Source organism: Triticum urartu, chromosome 4A (assembly GCF_056163025.1).
Source record: "Triticum urartu cultivar PI428250 chromosome 4A, HENAU_Tu73, whole genome shotgun sequence".
In the NCBI taxonomy this organism is placed as follows: Eukaryota; Viridiplantae; Streptophyta; class Magnoliopsida; order Poales; family Poaceae; genus Triticum; species Triticum urartu.
This window is the reverse complement of record NC_141876.1, coordinates 192,177,791-192,196,776: the sequence shown is the minus strand read 5'-3', so window position 1 is coordinate 192,196,776 and position 18,986 is coordinate 192,177,791. Positions and strand designations below refer to the sequence as shown.

The following is an 18,986-nucleotide window of genomic DNA, read 5'->3' as shown; positions in this document are numbered from 1 at the left end:
ATCCAGTTTCGGATTACCTACATGAATAAATACACGGTATAGAACACAGCGAAAAACTCGTAAAATTGCGGAATACGCTACACTTTTTTCAGGGGCTGGAGCAAGGACACGTAAAAAACGGTGAAGTACGCACGTGTAGACAAAATGTAGTTCTGTATTGTAGACGATGCAGTACAGAACTATAACCAATGTAGTTTCTTTATCACGGAGGATACATATAAACGTGACAAAATGCCCGTTCGCATACAACCACCAAATCGGAGCGGTTCCATCGCCACAGGCCCACGATCACAGACGCAACACCAACCCACAATCTGCACAACCGCATCGTCAGCGAGATCGTGTAGTTCATCTGATGCGGACATCCCACCCCGTGCCATCCCCTTAAATTCAGACCCCTACCAAAGGCCTTCTCATCCACAGCAATACAAGTATCCATTATGCTGCCACCAAATCGCTCCATCACATTGATATCCATGCAAAAACACCAAGCCCTACTATCGGCGACGGCGTTCACCGACGAGTACAAGGGCGTGGAGGCCCACAACAACACCAATTTGCACGTCATCCACACCAACGACAAGAAGCAGATGTCGATCTCCCTCGCACAGTACGAGCGCCACCTCAGCCTCCAGCACCACAAGATCGTCGGCATTGATCTCGAGTACAACAACGAGCCTGAAGTGACGCAGAAACCCGCCCTCTACCAACTCTCCATCAGCAAGAATCACCCGGTCCTGCTCTTCCAACTGAGCACCGCTGAAAGGTGCACCGACTTCGACAACTTCCTCGCCGACCCCAGGTACACCCTTGCAGGCTTCTCCATCGACGGCGACAAAACCAGGATAGAGCGCGCCAATCTGGAGGTCGCCAACTTCGTCGACATCCAGGAGGAGTGGAGGGTGCCCGAGGCAACCAAGGAGTTGGACTACCTTGGAGACGTCTCCGGCATGCTCATCGACGACTACTACAACAACATGAAGAAGAAGATCACCGACGATGAACACAAGCGCTGGGCCACCCTGCCTCTGTCCATGTGGTACATCGAGTACGCGGCAAAGGACGCCTACACAAAGTATGAGATATGGAACCACATCACCCTCACCCAGGACGGGCTTCGCCGTGCAAAGCTGGAGAAGGAGGAGCCTCCCAAGAAGCACGCCAGGAGCAGCTGGGGATGGGGAGACGCCAACTAGTGAAGAAGGAGATGGTGCCGGCCAAGAGCCAACAATGCCAGTGTCGTTTTAGAATTATCATCAAATTTGCTTTATGTTATTTGCTTATGTATCATTAGTTTGCTTGTGATCATTTGCTTTTGCTAAACTTAGTTTGCTTGCCATGCAGAATCGCTTGTAATGATGAGCTTTGATTATGTTAGATTGCTTTCTGTTCAACTTAGTTTGCTGATGATGAACTTGTCATACATAATGCTTGTGATAATTTGTTTTCTGTTTTTTGCTTATGTATCATTAGATTCGAGCAGTGCACAAAACGAAATAAGATGCAGTGTGCAAATAGGATGCATGCAGTGCAAATTGTGTATGAATGCAGTACAGACTTTGTCCAATGAAGTTTACACATACCCAACAAAGCAGTGCATGCCCCTAAATTTGAAAAAAGAATACATAAGAGCAAAAACACAAAAAGAAAAATGCGACCTGTATATGTAGTGCGGAAATATATGAACGTGCAGTACAAAAACATAATCAATGCAGTGCACGTATGATTTACTAAGCAGTGCACTCCCCTACATTGGAAAAAAGATTACATAAGAGCAAAAACACGAAAACAAAAATGAGAACAGTACATGTAGTACGGAATGCGTGCACATGCAATACAGAACCTTGATCAATGCAATGCATGAATGATTTACTAAAGCAGTGCACGCCCCGACAATGAAAAAAAAATACATGACAGAAAATATAAAAAAAATTGACCACCCCGGTGCAACCGGCCCCAGCCAGTCTCATAGTAGATCTACGCCCACAGCAGGCGAGTCATTCTAAGCCACGATGCATGGGTCCGGGCACGCATGGGCCCACAGGTCAGAGAGGATAGAGTAGCAAGCGCCGTGTATAAGCGCCCAAATAAGAAACCAGAGGAGTTCGACATGGCTGCCTCGCCAGCGCTTATAAACAGGTCAGGCGCGCCTTCCACGGGCGAGGTGGGACTAAACATTAGGCCGCACACAACGCACATGGAACCAGCCATGCTCACAGACCGACTTGGGACCAATGCGTCTTCACTACCCGAACACAGGCCCAACACAAAAAAGAGAGGCCACTAAAAATTAAAAAAATCCCACATACCATACACAAACACAGGCCCAACCACATGTTCCGCAGTTCGTCGTGATATGACAATGTAGTTCGCTATTTTCAAGTAAGCAGTCCTTTTGCTTCTCAAATGCATTCGCGTACACTGAAACAGAACCAAACCACCACCTAACACCAACCACAAACATTTATTACGTCCGTTGCTCAATTGGTTGCATAAAAACATATCCATTCGTGCTCCAGACTAACACAACTCCTCCCCCTCCTCTTTTTCTTCAAATCGTAGATCTAGGGTTCATCCCATCCCCAGCTCTTCTATGGAATTCCACTGAACCCGCCATGGACTGTAACTGCGGGTATTTGGCAAGGATGGTGCCGGTAGCGGACACATGCGTGTACGTAGAAGGTCTAGAGCTCACCAACACCGAGTGGCACATCATGCTCGGTTTCCTGATGATACCCAACAGGGGGTTTCGGGCGCCATTTCTTCATCGCCTCACAACCGCAGATCTGCAGGAAAGTTGGGTATGTTTCTCCCCTGACAATTTTGGACATAATCTAGCCTGCAAATCCACATCTGAATGTATAGTTCAATCAATTTGTTCAGTAGTGTTAACAAAAAACAAAACAAAATTTGTATTGTTGTTCAGATTGGTTAGCTATTAAGACCAGATGCTTCCACCTATTTTTCTTCAGTACCACACCAGGTATCGACACTAGTTAGATCAGAACCCCAACGCATGAACAATAAAAAGGGTCAGTAGATCAGCATTGCAGTTCTCTTAACATGCTGGCGAAGTACACTATAACTGACCTTCCAGTACAAGCATGTTGCAGTATAATATATATCCTAGTAAAACTAGAGGTCAATTCCGTATATAAGTTTGTTCATACATTGCAACTACTTCAGAAAATAGCAGTCATATATATGTAAGTATTTAAGTCAACATAAACAGATCATCCTAAGTATAAAGAAAAACATCTGCTGTTTACTTATAAAAATCTTTTTCCACCCATTCCAATATGCAGAAACTGCCATCCACAACAAAATTTCCTGCTCCAAGTTCAGGGAAGGTTACTTTGGAGACACAACACAAGAATGGGTATGCAGACATGCAAGCTGACTACCACATCGACTCTGAAGACTACATCAACATAACTACTGGTTGGAAAGATTTTGTCTCCCAGAATGGCTTTGAGGTTGGAGAAGTGGCCATGGTGTTTTTCTACAAAGAAGAAGACTCCCTCAAGTTTACAATATTTGCACTCTAGGCTGTCTAATATGAAGCAACCAATATTTCTAATGCTTTGCTTATGCTGTATGCTTTTAAAATTATGTCCATCAAACACTTTGAACGATGCCTATTTAAAGTATGCAACCTCAACTGCATCATTTTATCATCCTTTTTAGACAAGTTGCTGTTCACAGTAATGCAGTTCTCTCAAACACATAGTGTGGTACTAATAAATATTAAAAATTAGTCCTCTGAACAGTAACAAGGAAATGCTAATGGTCGAAACTTTGCGGTTAACATATGATGTTCAAAAACAATTCTCATAATATGTAGTTCAAAAAAATTCTTATAATAACTATTCAGCTAACCACAAGCATATAATGGACCATCCATTCTAATAGCAGAATAGAACATTAACCACAATAATAATGCAGTATGAAAGTGCATATTATGCAGTCCTCTAGAACATAGAATGCAGTTCAAGAAAAGAGAAATCTCATAAGCAGCCATAACCACTGTAATGCAGCTACAACGAAGTACACTACTAACGAAAATGCAGTGCACTACAAAGTATGCCACAACTACAACAAATAAAATTAAAGCAGTAGAACTCCAGACATGTGGTAGACTAACAGAGGTGTCAATTTCACTCGCACTTCCCTAACTCGCCTAAAATTTGTCCAACCACTAAACTCTCGAAAAATACCCCCGCAAAAAATTACATGGAAAACATGGCAACTGGACGAACATCATCAGCTTTCATTTAAAAAATTCAATTCAAAAAATGACAATTATACCCGCAATACAATGAATTCAAACCTATAGCAACAGTAATTACAATATTCAAACACGCATGGGCACGCAAAATCCAAAAAATCAACAAGAACAGACGAGCGGACAAGCTCACTCGCCCGCGCAATCAATTTAACCGGAATTGAAAACTAACTCCTAAAAATTAGCAAATTATAGAGTGAACGGACCGATTAAAACAAACACAATCAAAGAATTCCTACTAAAAAACAACATCCGAGCACACAAAAATCGCATCTGACGCGAACACGAACGAACAGAGAAAGCTCGTCCGCCAAATCCCTCGATTTGCAAGCACTCTAGTAGATTTTCCTGTAAATTAGAAATAATAAGGGTAAAATGAGATGCAAAGACAAACTAAATCATCCCGCAACACCCGATTCCACACAGAAAACGCGGGCGGAACACCAGAAAATGAAGCAGTTCTCAAGTGAAGCATTGCAGTTCCCAATGTAAAGACGATGTAGTTCGCTTCTGTTGAGCGTGCAATGCGGAAGTGTTGTCAAAATAACTATTCTGCCAATATTAGCAGAATAGATCTGCCAATATATATAGGATAGGGCTATTCTGTTACTAGTAACAAAATATTATTCTGTTACTCCTCAGCCCTATATAGAGGAGCGACAGAACCAGCGGTACTGGAGTGAAAGAAAAGAAAACACGGGAGCCCAACTCCTCAAGCCCATCATCATCCTCATCCACAACCCCATGCGACCACGCCCCACCCCACGACCCGCCTCGCACCTTCTCCCTCCCGGCCACCGAGTCCCCCCTCACGGCCGCCGAGCGCCTCCCACCTCCCGGCCGCCGCGCGCCTTCACCTTCCGGGCGCCACGCGCCTCCCACCTCCCGGCCATCGCGTGCTTCCACCTTCTGTCCACCAGCGCACCTCCACCTCCCGTGCACCGCCGCACCTCCACCTCCCGACCACCACGCGCGTCCACCCCGGACTGTCGGCACGCCTCCACCTCCAACTTGCCGCCATGGACCTCCATCCCAGCGCATCGGCGACCACCCTCCACCACGCGTAGGCCCCCTCTTCCCCATCGCACCACCGGCCCCCTCTTCCCCACCACGCCACCTCCTCCCTCTGCCTCACCGGGTCGCACCGCGTCCCCCCCTCCTCTGCCTCACCGCGCCGCACCGTCGACATAATTGCAGGGCCAACTTGCCGCTGACCACGCAATCTTACCTAAGGGAAGGTTAGAGTGCCAATATGGTGGATGAAGATTGGAACACCAATCTATATTTGTGTAGTTCCACTGAAATCAACCAACGGTTTCGTTGTGACATTCTAGTTAAAAAGAAGTGATTTTTCCAGTGCACCAAAAGATCGCTGTCGGTGCAGCAAACATGGGTGTTTGCTATCCTGACCTATGCACAGACGTGTTGCAGCTCCCATGGCAAGGATCAAACTCATACGCAACCAGACCAGAGAAGCTGCTCATCATGAGATCAAAGAGCAAATTAGGAAGACGAAAGCTTGGGACAAGCTACAAGATTCACAATAGAAGCAGCCGACGACGGCAAGAATGAGCTGCCAAGAAAAGGCCCTGCAAGCTCGTCAGCGCTCCACCTCTCTGGCCAGCAGGTCGCTGATCAGTGAGTTGTTGAGCCTGCAGGTGGTTAGGTGAAGACAGGTCGTACATGTCAGCTTGCCGGGAAGGAAAATTATCTTTATTGACACCTGTCCTAATGGCGTGTCAAGCTAATAGGAGGTATTTGTGCATGTGGTGCGGTAGGCTTGCCAGGGCTCTGATGTCTCGTACACAACCTTCTTCTTGTAGACGTTGTTGGGCCTCCAAGTGCAGAGGTTTGTAGGACAGTAGCAAATTTCCCTCAAGTGGATGACCTAAGGTTTATCAATCCGTAGGAGGCGTAGGATGAAGATGGTCTCTCTCAAGCAACCCTGCAACCAAATAACAAAGAGTCTCTTGTGTCCCCAACACACCCAATACAATGGTAAATTGCATAGGTGCACTAGTTCGGCGAAGAGATGGTGATACAAGTGGATGGTAGATAAAGGTATTTGTAATCTGCAAATATAAAAACAGCAAGGTAGCAAGTGATAAAGGTGAGCGTAAATGGTATTGCAATGCGTTGAAACAAGGCCTAGGGTTCATACTTTCACTACTATAAGTTCCCTCAACAATAATATCATAATTGGATCACATAACTATCCCTCAACATGCAACGAAGAGTCACTCCAAAGTCACTAATAGCGGGGAACAAATGAAGAGATTATAGTAGGGTACGAAACCACCTCAAAGTTATTCTTTCCAATCAATCCGTTGGGCTATTCCTATAGGTGTCACAAACAACCCTAGAGTTCGTACTAGAATAACACCTTAAGACACAAATGAACCAAAACCCTAATGTCACCTAGATACTCCAATGTCACCTCAAGTATCCGTGGGTATGATTATACGATATGCATCACACAATCTCAGATTCATCTATTCAACCAACACAAAGGACCTCAAAGAGTGCCCCAAAGTTCTACCGGAGAATCATGACGAAAACGTGTGCCAACCCCTATGCATAGGTTCATGGGCGGAACCCGCAAGTTGATCACCAAAACATACATCAAGTGAATCACGTGGTATCCCATTGTCACCACAGATACGCACGGCACGACATACATCAAGTGTTCTCAAATATTTAAAGACTCAATTCGATAAGATAACTTCAAAGGGGAAACTCAATCCATTACAAGAGAGTAGAGGGGGAGAAGAAACATAAGATCCAACTATAATAGCAAAGCTCGCAATACATCAAGATCGTATCACGTCAAGAACACGAGAGAGAGAGAGAGAGATCAAACACATAGCTACTGGTACATACCCTCATCCCCGAGGGAGAACTACTCCCTCCTCGTCATGGCGAGCACCGGGATGATGAAGATGGCCACCGGAGAGGGATTGCCCCCTCCGGTAGGGTGCCTGAACGGGTCTAGATTGGTTTTTGGTGGCTACGGAGGCTTCTGGCGGCGGAACTCCTGATCTATTGTCTGTTCTGGAAGTTTTAGGGTACGTGAGTATATATGGGTGCAGGAAGTACGTCGGTGGAGCTTCGGGGGCCCCACGAGGCAGGGGCGCGCCCTAGGGGGGGGGTGCCCCCACCCTCGTGAGCACCTCCCTTGGCTCCTAACATGGGGTCCAAGTCCATCCGGTAGCTTTCCTTCCAAAAATAACTTCTACAATTGATTTCGTTCCGTTTCGACTCCGTTTGATATTCCTTTTCTTCAAACCACTGAAATAGGCAAACAAACAGCAAATCTGGGTTGGGCCTCCGGTTAATAGGTTAGTCCCAAAAATAAGATAAAAGTGGATAATAAAGCCCAATATTGCCCAAAACAGTAGATAACATAGCATGGAGTAATCAAAAATTATAGATACGTTGGAGACGTATCAAGCATCCCCTAGCTTAATTCCTGCTCGTCCTCGAGTAGGCAAATGATAAAAACAGAATTTTTGATGCAGAGTGCTACTTGGCATAATTTCAATGTAATTCTTCTTAATTGTGGTATGAATATTCAGATCTGAAAGATTCAAGGCAAAAGTTCATATTGACATAAAAATGATAATACTTAAAGCATACTAACTAAGCAATTATGTCTTCTCAAAATAACATGGCCAAAGAAAGTTCATCCCTACAAAATCATATAGTTTAGTCATGTTTCATTTTTGTCACACAAGAATGCTCTCATCATGCACAACCCCGATGACAAGCCAAGAAATTGTTTCATACTTTAGTAATCTCAAACCTATAAACTTTCACACAATATATGAGCGCGAGCCATGGACATAGCACTATGGGTGGAATAGAATATAATGAAGGGGGTTATGTGGAGAAGACAAAAAAGGAGAAATTCTCACATCAACGAGGCTAATCAATGGGCTATGGAGATGCCCACAGATTGATGTTAATGCAAGGCGTAGGGATTGCCATGCAACAGATGCCTAGAGCTATAAATGTATGAAAGCTCAACAAAAGAAACTAGTGGGTGTACATCCAACTTGCTTGCTCACGAAGACCTAGGGCACTTGAGGAGGCCCATTGTTGGAATATACAAGCCAAGTTCTATAATGAAAATTTCCCACTAGTATATGAAAGTGACAAAACAAGAGACTCTCTATCATGAAGATCATTGTGCTACTTTGAAGCACAAGTGTGGCAAAGGATAGTAACATTGTCGCTTCTCTCTTTTTCTCTCATTTTTTTGGGCCTTCTATTTGTTATGGCCTTTCTCTTTTTTTGGGCCTTCTTTTTTTACGGCCTTTCTCTTTTTTTATTTATTCCTCACTTGGGACAATGCTCTAATAATGATGATCATCACACTTCTATTTATTTACAACTCAATGATTACAACTCGATACTAGAACAAAGATGACTCTATATGAATGCCTCCGGCGGTGTACCGGGATATGCAATGAACCAAGAGTGACATGTATGAAAGAATTATGAACGGTGGCTTTGCCACAAATACTATGTCAACTACATGATCATGCTAAACAATATGACAATGATGAATGTGTCATGATGAACGAAATGATGGAAAGTTACATGGCAATATATCTTGGAATGGCTATGGAAATGACATAATAGGTAGGTATGGTGGCTGTTTTGAGGAAGATATAAAGAGGTTTATGTGTGAAAGAGCGTATCATATTACGGGGTTTGGATGCACCGGCGAAGTTTGCACCAACTCTCAATGTGAGAAAGGGCAATGCACGGTACCGAAGAGGCTAGCAATGATGGAAGGGTGAGAGTGCGTTTAATCCATGGACTCAACATTAGTCATAAAGAACTCACATACTTATTGCAAAAATCTACAAGTCATCAAAAACCTCTGCACTACGCGCATGCTCCTAGGGGGATAGATTGGTAGGAAAAGACCATCGCTCGTCCCCGACCACTACTCATAAGGAGGACAATCAAATAACACCTCATGTTTCAAATTTGTTACATAATGTTTACCATACGTGCATGCTACGGGACTTGCAAACTTCAACACAAGCATTTATGAAATTCATAACTACTCAGCTAGCACGACTTTGATATTATTACCTCCATATCTCAAAATAATCATCAAGCATCAAACTTCTCTTAGTATTCAACACACTCATAAGAAAGTTTTTACTATTCTTGGATGCCTAGCATATTAGGATTATTTAAGAAAAGTACCATGCTATTTAAAACTCTCAAAATAATCTAAGTGAAGCATGAGAGTTCATCTATTTCTTCAAAATAAAACTACCACCAGGCTCTAAAAGATATAAGTGAAGCACTAGAGCATCGACAAACTACTCCGAAAGATATAAGTGAAGATCAATGAGTAGTTGAATAATTATGCAACTATGTGAAGACTCTCTAAAATTTAATAATTTCATATCTTGGTATTTTATTCAAACAGCAAGCAAAGCAAAATAAAATGGCATCTAAGAATAGCAAACATCATGTGAAGAAGCAAAAACTTAGGATCAACCGATACTAACCGATAGTTGTTGAAGAAGAAAGGTGGGATGCCAACCGGGGCATCCCCAAGCTTAGACGCTTGAGACTTCTTGAGATATTATCTTGGGGTGCCTTGGGCATCCCCAAGCTTGAGCTTTTGTGTCTCCTTAATTCCTCTCATATCACGGTCTCCCTAAATCTCAAAAGCTTCATCCACAGAAAACTCAACGAGGACTCGTGAGATAAGTTAGTATAAACCATTGCAAAAACCTTATCATACTCTACTGTAGCAAATCACTAAAATTATTATTCAACATTGCATACTAAATTCCTCTGCATATTTAATAGTCCTATCCTCAAATAGAATCATTAAAGAAGCAAACATATGCAAACATAACAGCAATCTGCCTAAACAGGATAGTCTGTAAAGAATGCAGCAACATCCATACTTCCCTAGCTCCAAAAATTATGAAAGAAAATTCCCACCGTAGTAAAGTTATTAGATCATAATATGCAAAAGGTTTCAACATTTTATTACATTCTGACTTTTCTAGGGAATTATTGCAATAGCGGTAAAATTTCTGTTTTCAAACAGCAACATGTGGACTTCTAAAATAGGCATAGTAAAGACTATCAATGCCACTTTTATAAAAGATGCAAAAAATTGTTCTAAATAACAGCAAGCAAATACTAACAAAATAAATTGACGCTCCAAGGAAAACACATATCATGTGGTGAATAAAAATATAGCTCCAAGTAAAGTTACCGATGAACGAAGACGAAAGAGGGGATGCCTTCCGGGGCATCCCCAAGCTTAGGCTCTTGGTTGTCCTTGAATATTACCTTGGGGTGCCTTGGGAATCCCCAATCTTAGGCTCTTGCTACTCCTTATTCCATAGTCCATCGAATCCTTACCCAAAACATGAAAACTTCACAACACAAAACATAACAGAAAACTCGTAAGCTCCGTTAGTATATGAAAATAAATCACCACTTCAAGGTACTGTAAAGAACTCATTCTTTATTTATATTGGTGTTAAACCTACTGTATTCCAACTTCTCTATGGTTTATAAACTCTTTTACTAGCCATAGATTCATCAAAATAAGTAAACAACACATGAAAAACAGAATCTGTCAAAAACAGAACAGTCTATAGTAATCTGGATCAAAAGTATACTTCTGGAACTCATAAAATTCTCAAATAACTTTCTGGACCTGAGGAATTTATATATTAATCATCTGCAAAATAATTAAATAAATAGCACTCTCCAAATAAAAATGGCAGCAATTCTCGTGAGCGCTAAAGTTTCTGTTTTTTACAGCATGATCAACAAGACTTTCCCCAAGTCTTCCAAAGGTTCTACTTGGCAAAAACACTAATTAAAAGCATAAAACCACATCTAAACAAAGGATATATGAATTATTTATTACTAAACAGGAAAAAAAATCAAGGAAAAAAAATAAAATTGGGTTGCCTCCCAACAAGCGCTATCGTTTAACGCCCCTAGCTAGGCATGATGATTTCAACGATGCTCATATAGAAGATAAGGATTGTAACATAAAGAGAGCATAATGAAGAATATGACTAGCACATTTAAGTCTAACCCACTTCCTATGCATAGGGATTTTGTGAGCAAACAACTTGTGGGAACAAGAATTAACTTGCATAGGAAGGTAAAACAACCATAACTTCAAAACATTAAGCACATAGAGAGGAAACTTGATATTATTGCAATTCCTACAAGCATAAGTTCCTCCCTCATAATAATTTTCAGTAGCATCATGAATGAATTCAACAATATAACCAACACCTAAAGTATTCTTTTCATGATCTACAAGCATAGAAAATTTACTACTCTCCACATAAGCAAATTTCTTCTCATGAATAATAGTGGGAGCAAACTCAACAAAATAACTATCATGTGATTGAAAATTAAGATCAAGATGACAAGTTTCATGGTTATCATTATTCTTTAAAGCATACGTGTCATCACAATAATCATCATAGATAGGAGGCATGCTTTCATCATAGTAAATTTTCTCGTCAAAGCTTGGGGGACAAAAAATATCATCTTCATCAAACATAGCTTCCCCAAGCTTGTGGCTTTGCATATCATTAGCATCATGGATATTCAAGGAATTCATACTAACAACATTGCAATCATGCTAATCATTCAGATATTTAGTGCCAAACATTTTAATGCATTCTTCTTCTAACACTTTGGCACAATTTTCCTTTCCATCATACTCACGAAAGATATTAAAAATATGAAGCGTATGAGACAAACTCAATTCCATTTTTTAATAGTTTTCTTTTATAAACTAAACTAGTGATAAAACAAGAAACTAAAAGACTCGATTGCAAGATCTAAAGATATACCTTCAAGCGCTAACCTCCCCGGCAACAACACCAGAAAAGAGCTTGATGTCTACTACACAACCTTCTTCTTGTAGACGTTGTTGGGCCTCCAAGTGCAGAGGTTTGTAGGACAGTAGCAAATTTCCCTCAAGTGGATGACCTAAGATTTATCAATCCGTAGGAGGCGTAGGATGAAGCTGGTCTCTCTCAAGCAACCTTGCAACCAAATAACAAAGAGTCTCTTGTGTCCCCAACACACCCAATACAATGGTAAATTGTATAGGTGCACTAGTTCGACGAAGAGATGGTGATACAAGTGGTATATGGATGGTAGATAAAGGTATTTGTAATCTGAAAATATAAAAACAGCAAGGTAGCAAGTGATAAAAGTGAGCGTAAACGGTATTGCAATGCGTTGAAACAAGGCCTAGGGTTCATACTTTCGCTAGTGTAAGTTCCGTCAACAATAATATCATAATTGGATCACATAACTATCCCTCAACATGCAACAAAGAGTCACTCCAAAGTTACTAATAGCGGGGAACAAACGAAGAGATTATGGTAGGGTACAAAACCACCTCAAAGTTATTCTTTCCAATCAATCCGTTGGGCTATTCCTATAGGTGTCACAAACAGCCCTAGAGTTTGTACTAGAATAACACCTTAAGACACAAATCAACCAAAACCCTAATGTAACCTAGATACTCCAATGTCACCTCAAGTATCCGTGGGTATGATTATACGATATGCATCACACAATCTCAGATTCATCTATTCAACCAACACAAAGGACCTCAAAGAGTGCCCCAAAGTTCTACCGGAGAATCACGACGAAAACGTGTGCCAACCCCTATGCATAGGTTCATGGGCGGAACCCGCAAGTTGATCACCAAAACATACATCAAGTGAATCACGTGGTATCCCATTGTCACCATAGATACGCACGGCAAGACATACATCAAGTGTTCTCAAATCTTTAAAGACTCGATCGGATAAGATAACTTCAAAGGGGAAACTCAATCCATTACAAGAGAGTAGAGGGGGAGAAGAAACATAAGATCCAACTATAATAGCAAAGCTCGCGATACATCAAGATCGTATCACCTCAAGAACACGAGAGAGAGAGATCAAACACATAGCTACTGGTACATACCCTCAGCCCCGAGGGAGAACTACTCCCTCCTCGTCATGGAGAGCACCGGGATGATGAAGATGGCCACCGGAGAGGGATTGCCCCCTCCGGCAGGGTGCCGGAACGGGTCTAGATTGGTTTTCGGTGGCTACGGAGGCTTCTGGCGGCGGAACTCCCGATCTATTGTCTATTCTGGAAGTTTTAGGGTACGTGAGTATAGATGGGTGCAGGAAGTACGTCAGTGGAGCTTCGGGGGCCCCATGAGGCAGGGGGCGTGCCCTAGGTGGGGGCGCCCCCACCATCGTGAGCACCTCCCTTGGCTGCTGACGTGGGGTCCAAGTCCATCCGGTAGCTTTCCTTCCAAAAATAACTTCTCTAGTTGATTTCGGTCCGTTTCGACTCCGTCTGATATTCCTTTTCTTCGAAACACTGAAATAGGCAAAAAACAGCAAATCTGGGCTGGGCCTCAGGTTAATAGGTTAGGCCCAAAAATAATATAGAAGTGGATAATAAAGCCCAATATTGCCCAAAACAGTAGATAACATAGCATGGAGTAATCAAAAATTATAGTTACGTTGGAGATGTATCAGGCTCCTCCTCCACATGACACCTAACAGCGCATTTAATGTGTTTTTGTCCAAACTAGCAGAGTTAGGTATGATAGTTTTGTATCAGTCTAATCACCCTGTAATGACCTTTTTGACACTGTGATAACACCTTTAGATATAAAAGGAGGGCCGGGGCAACTTTCACATGGGTTCGAACCCTTTCCAATCTTCACACATATGTAACCATCCAGCTACCTTGTCCTAGCGACTTACCGGGGAGAGCGCTCCGTGTACTTTCGTCGACATTAACCCAATACACTAAAGCAGGAGTAGGGTTTTATGCTTCTCAGTGGCCCGAACCTGGGTAAACTGTGGTGCCTCTCATTGCCCTTGCTCTTTGCATTGTTGTTCCCCCTTGCCGAACTAGGAAGGGGGCTGCATTGCCCCAGAGATCGCCGGTTCCACGCCGACATCTTTGGTGCGCCAGGTAGGGGGTGCATCATTGCGAACCAAGACAGCGAGTAGCACGTCGACTTCATCGAGTTCAGCATCTTCTTCGTCATCCAAAGCACCCAAGAAGAAGGGCTCCATGAAAATGGAACCTTCCTCATCCAAGCTCCCACCACACTCGCCTGCGGGTGGCGCACGCGGCACTGCCACGGTGAATGGTCTAGGCGCCATGGGGGGCGTGGCCGGCACAGGAGGTGCGGTTTCCGTTCCAACCGCAGCGGGAGCAGACAATGGAAACGTCGGAGCTGGTCGACTTTCTCGACCCTCTGGCGGCGGCAGCAGCAATGGCGTGGGCGATGCAGACACTCAACTCTCGCTTCCCCTGCGCGATGGTGAACACATCCACTGGAGCAACCCCGCCCAGACAGGGGAGATGGCATCCAGGTACACGCCGTGTCCGTTGCATGATGGGCATGACGTGACGCCAAGTGACGTTGTTGTACCCCCACAACAGCGCCCGCATGGCAAATCGCCCGTTGATCAGGCCCAAGATCTTCAGGCGCCGCTCCCGCCATGCCAACTCGTCATCGCCCCCGCGGAACAGTGACAAGATCGCAACAGTGCTCATGCTGGTTCTGCTAGGAGTCGACCGGCGTCACACTCTTCACGTTCCAACGCTCTTTTGATGGTGAAAGAGGCAATGGGGCGAGCATATATGCTACTGGACTTCCCTCTAGTGGCCGACAAGATGGACGGATGAAGAGCGACTATACGGAGTTTGATCAAGTTTTCTGATGCAAATAGATCCTAGTTAATGGAGCCCTTGCGGCATACACCAGCTATACCTGCACCTCAATCCGAGGGCCGTGTGGCAGGCGGCGTAGCCACAGTGCAATCACCTCCTCGGCAACAACCTCAGCGGCAACACTAGCATTCCAGCGGACCCAACAGGACGCACAGCTCAATGACACGTTGATGGCTTCTTCAGACCCCGCAGACACAGCGACATCAGAAGCAAGTGTTGCTGGTCACACGAGCGGAAGACACTCACACTACCATCCAAGGGCGCCTGGAGGCGCATCGTCAATCTAACGAGCACAATGGTTCAGTCAGCGATGAGCTAGTGCCTTTTATTGGCGGGCACTTACCGCACAAGGTCGGGTACCCCGCCTTCACATGTAAGCTGTGGCAAGTCCACTCGCCGTCCGTCTGCGTGTTTAGACCTGAGGTCCGAAAAAGTACAATGGCAGTCAAAACCCGCTAGAGTTCTTAGGTGTTTACACAATCGCGATACAGGCTGCCGGGAAAGGGATGAGAAAGTACTAGCCAACTACTTCCCATTGGAGCTTAAGCCCAACATGAGGTCCTGGTTGATGAACCTGCCAGAGAACTCCATTTCTTTGTGGTTTGATCTTTGAAATGAGTTTGTTTGTGCCTTTACTGGGGGATAGAAGGTCTAGGGGTACCCAGTGATTTGCAAGTGATCCCGCAGAAGGAAGGAGAGGATCTGCGCAAGTACATCTAGAGATTCAGTTGTGTGCATCATAGTATACCGGATATCCATCCTACAGTTGTGATTGTCGCATTCCACATGAATGTGCGCAATCACAAGATGACGGAGATGATGCATATTCGGTTGCCAAAGACCGTCAACGAGCTCTACACCTTGGTGGACAAGTGCGCACGTGCAGAGGAAGGAAGAAGGCTTCCTGGGGAGGAGGCCAATGTCGAAGTCGACTCTGATGATGACGATGCGGTCACTCCCAAAAAGAAAGGTCAAAGACACAACAGGAAGCGCAAAGACAAGTCAGTTATGGCCATAGGAGGATCCGGCAACTCTAGCCCCGCATAGAAACCCAAAACAGAGAGTACCAGCAAGGAAGCAGCTACATGCACTGATTGCCAGGTTGCCGTGGCAGGAGAGAAAGATGGCAAGTCCGACGGGTCATACTGCAAGATGCACCGTACCAAGGGATAAGACCTCCAGGAGTGCCACTGATAACTCACAAGTATAGGGGATCACCACAATTTTTGAGGGTAGAGTATTCAACCAAAATTTATTGATTCGACACAAGGGGAGCCAAAGAATATTCTCAAGTATTAGCAGCTGAGTTGTGAATTCAACCACACCTGGAAACTTAATATCTGCAGTAAAGTATTTAGTAGCAAAGTAATATGATAGTAGTGGTAACGGTAGCAAAAGTAATATTTTTGGTTTTATAGTGATTGTAACTGAGGAAGTCCTGGATTAGGGGGTCTCCGGACAACCGGACTATATCCTTTGGCCGGACTGTTGGACTATGAAGATATAAGATTGAAGACTTTGTCCCGTGTCCGGATGGGACTTTCCTTGGCGTGGAAGGCAAGCTTGGCAATACGGATATGTAGATTTCCTCCCTTGTAACTGACTCTGTGTAACCATAGCCCCCCGGTGTCTATATAAACCGGAGGGTTTAGTCCGTAGGACAACAGACAATCATACCATAGGCTAGCTTCTAGGGTTTAGCCTCTATGATCTCGTGGTAGTTCAACTCTTGTAATACTCATATCATCAAGATCAATAAAGCAGGACGTAGGGTATTACATCCATCAAGAGGGCCCGAACCTGGGTAAACATCGTGTCCCCCGCCTCCTGTTACCATCCGCCTTAGACGCACAGTTCGGGACCCACTACCCGAGATCCGCCGGTTTTGACACCGACATTGGTGCTTTCATCGAGAGTTCCACTGTGCCGTCACCGTAAGGCTTGATGGCTCCTTCGATCATCGGTAACGATGCGGTCCAGGGTGAGGTTTTCCTCTCCGGACAGATCTTCATATTCGGCGGCTTCGCACTTCAAGCCAACTCGCTTGGCCATTTGGAGTAGATCGAGAGCTACGCCCCTGGCCATCAGGTCGGGTTTGAAAACTTAAACTACACTACCGACATCTGCGGAGACTTGATCTTCGACGGATTCGAGCCCATGTCAGGTGTGCCGCACAATCACGACGAGCATGACGTAACTCCGCCATCGGATAGTGTTCGGGAGATCACACCCGCAACTACTCCGACCCTCAATCGGGAGCAAATTGCGCCATCCGAGGACAGGGGGATAGATCCCGCCATGGAGGCCGCACTCTCAGTGGCGATGGAGCCGGATACTGAGTTCACCCCTTGTGAGAGCCGTGTTGCCGAACCACTGGATTCATCTCCGGCCACAGACTCCGAGCCGCCTGCGTCCGTGCCTATCAAATCTGATGCGGTGCCGATCATGGAGTTCACCTCCACGGATATCTTTCAGCACTCATGAGGGAGTCCTGGGTTAGGGGGTGTCCGGATGGCCAGACTATACCTTCGGCCGGACTCCTGGACTATGTAGATACAAGATTGAAGACTTCGTCCCGTGTCCGGAAGGGACTTTCCTTGGCGTGGAAGGCAAGCTTGGCGATACGGATATGTAGATCTCCTACCATTGTAACCGACTCTGTGTAACCCTAGCCCTCTCCGGTGTCTATATAAACCGGAGAGTTTTAGTCCGTAGGACGAACAACAATCATACCATAGGCTAGATTTTAGGGTTTAGCCTCTCTGATCTCGTGGTAGATCTACTCTTGTACTACCCATATCATCAATATTAATCAAGCAGGACGTAGGGTTTTACCTCTATCAAGAGGGCCCGAACCTGGGTAAAACATCGTGTCCCCTGCCTCCTGTTACCATCCGACCTAGACGCACAGTTCGGGACCCCCTACCCGAGATCCGCCGATTTTGACACCGACATTGGTGCTTTCGTTGAGAGTTCCTCTGTGTCATCACTTTTAGGCCCGATGGCTTCTCCGATCATCAACGGCGATGCGATCCAGGGTGAGACTTTTCTCCCCGGACGGATCTTCGTATTCGGTGGCTTTGCACTGCGGGCCAATTCGCTTGGTCATCTGGAGCAGATAGAAAGCTACGCCCCTGGCCATCAGCTCAGATTTGGAAGTTTGAACTACACGGCCGACATCCGCGGAGACTTGATCTTCGACGGATTCGAGTCACAGCCGAGCGTGCCGCACTGTCACGATGGGCATGATTTAGCTCTGCCGCCGAACAGTGCCCTGGAGGCCGCACCTGTGTTCGCTCCGACCCCTAGCTCGGAGCCGACCACACCAACCGAGGATGGGTGGTTAGACACCACCTCGGGGGCTGCAATCTCTATGGCGATCAAGCCGAACACCAACCCTATTCTCTGCGAAGCCTGTGACTCCAAGGAGCCAGACTCCTCTCCAGACTCTGAGCCCTCCGCGCCCCGACCGATCAAACCCGATTGGGCTGCGATCATGGAGTTCACCGCCGCGGACATCTTTCAGCACTCGCCCTTCGACGATATTCTGAATTCACTAAAGTCTCTCTCTTTGTCAGGAGAGCCCTGGCTGGACTATGGTCAGCAAGTTTGGGATGCGGATGATGAAGAAATTCAAAGCCCACCAACCACCCACTTCATAGCCACTGTCAATGATTTAACCGACATGCTCGACTTCGACTCCAAAGACATCGATGTTATGGACGCCGATGCAGGAGACGATCAAGAACCAGTGCCTATAGGGCACTGGAAAGCCACCTCGTCGTATGATATATACATGGTGGACACCCCAAAAGAAGGCAATGGCGATGGAACAGCGGAGGATGACCCCTCCAAGAAGCAGCCTAAGCGCCGCCGTCAGCGGCACCGCTCTAAATCCCACCAAAACAAAAAC

General features: G+C 45.1%; 1 protein-coding gene across 1 annotated transcript; it reads left to right on the top strand.

Annotated features, from left to right (window-relative positions):
* Positions 1-476: 476 nt before the first annotated feature.
* Positions 477-1,196, top strand: LOC147975344 (uncharacterized). The gene has a single exon (XM_087520369.1). The coding sequence runs from the start codon at positions 477-479 to the stop codon at positions 1,194-1,196; it is 720 nt and encodes a 239-aa protein (XP_087376495.1).
* Positions 1,197-18,986: the final 17,790 nt, after the last annotated feature.

Bases quoted from the DNA above. Each gene is read 5' to 3' on its own strand.
- LOC147975344 (XM_087520369.1), top strand. From the start codon at position 477: ATGCAAAAACACCAAGCCCTACTATCGGCGACGGCGTTCACCGACGAG.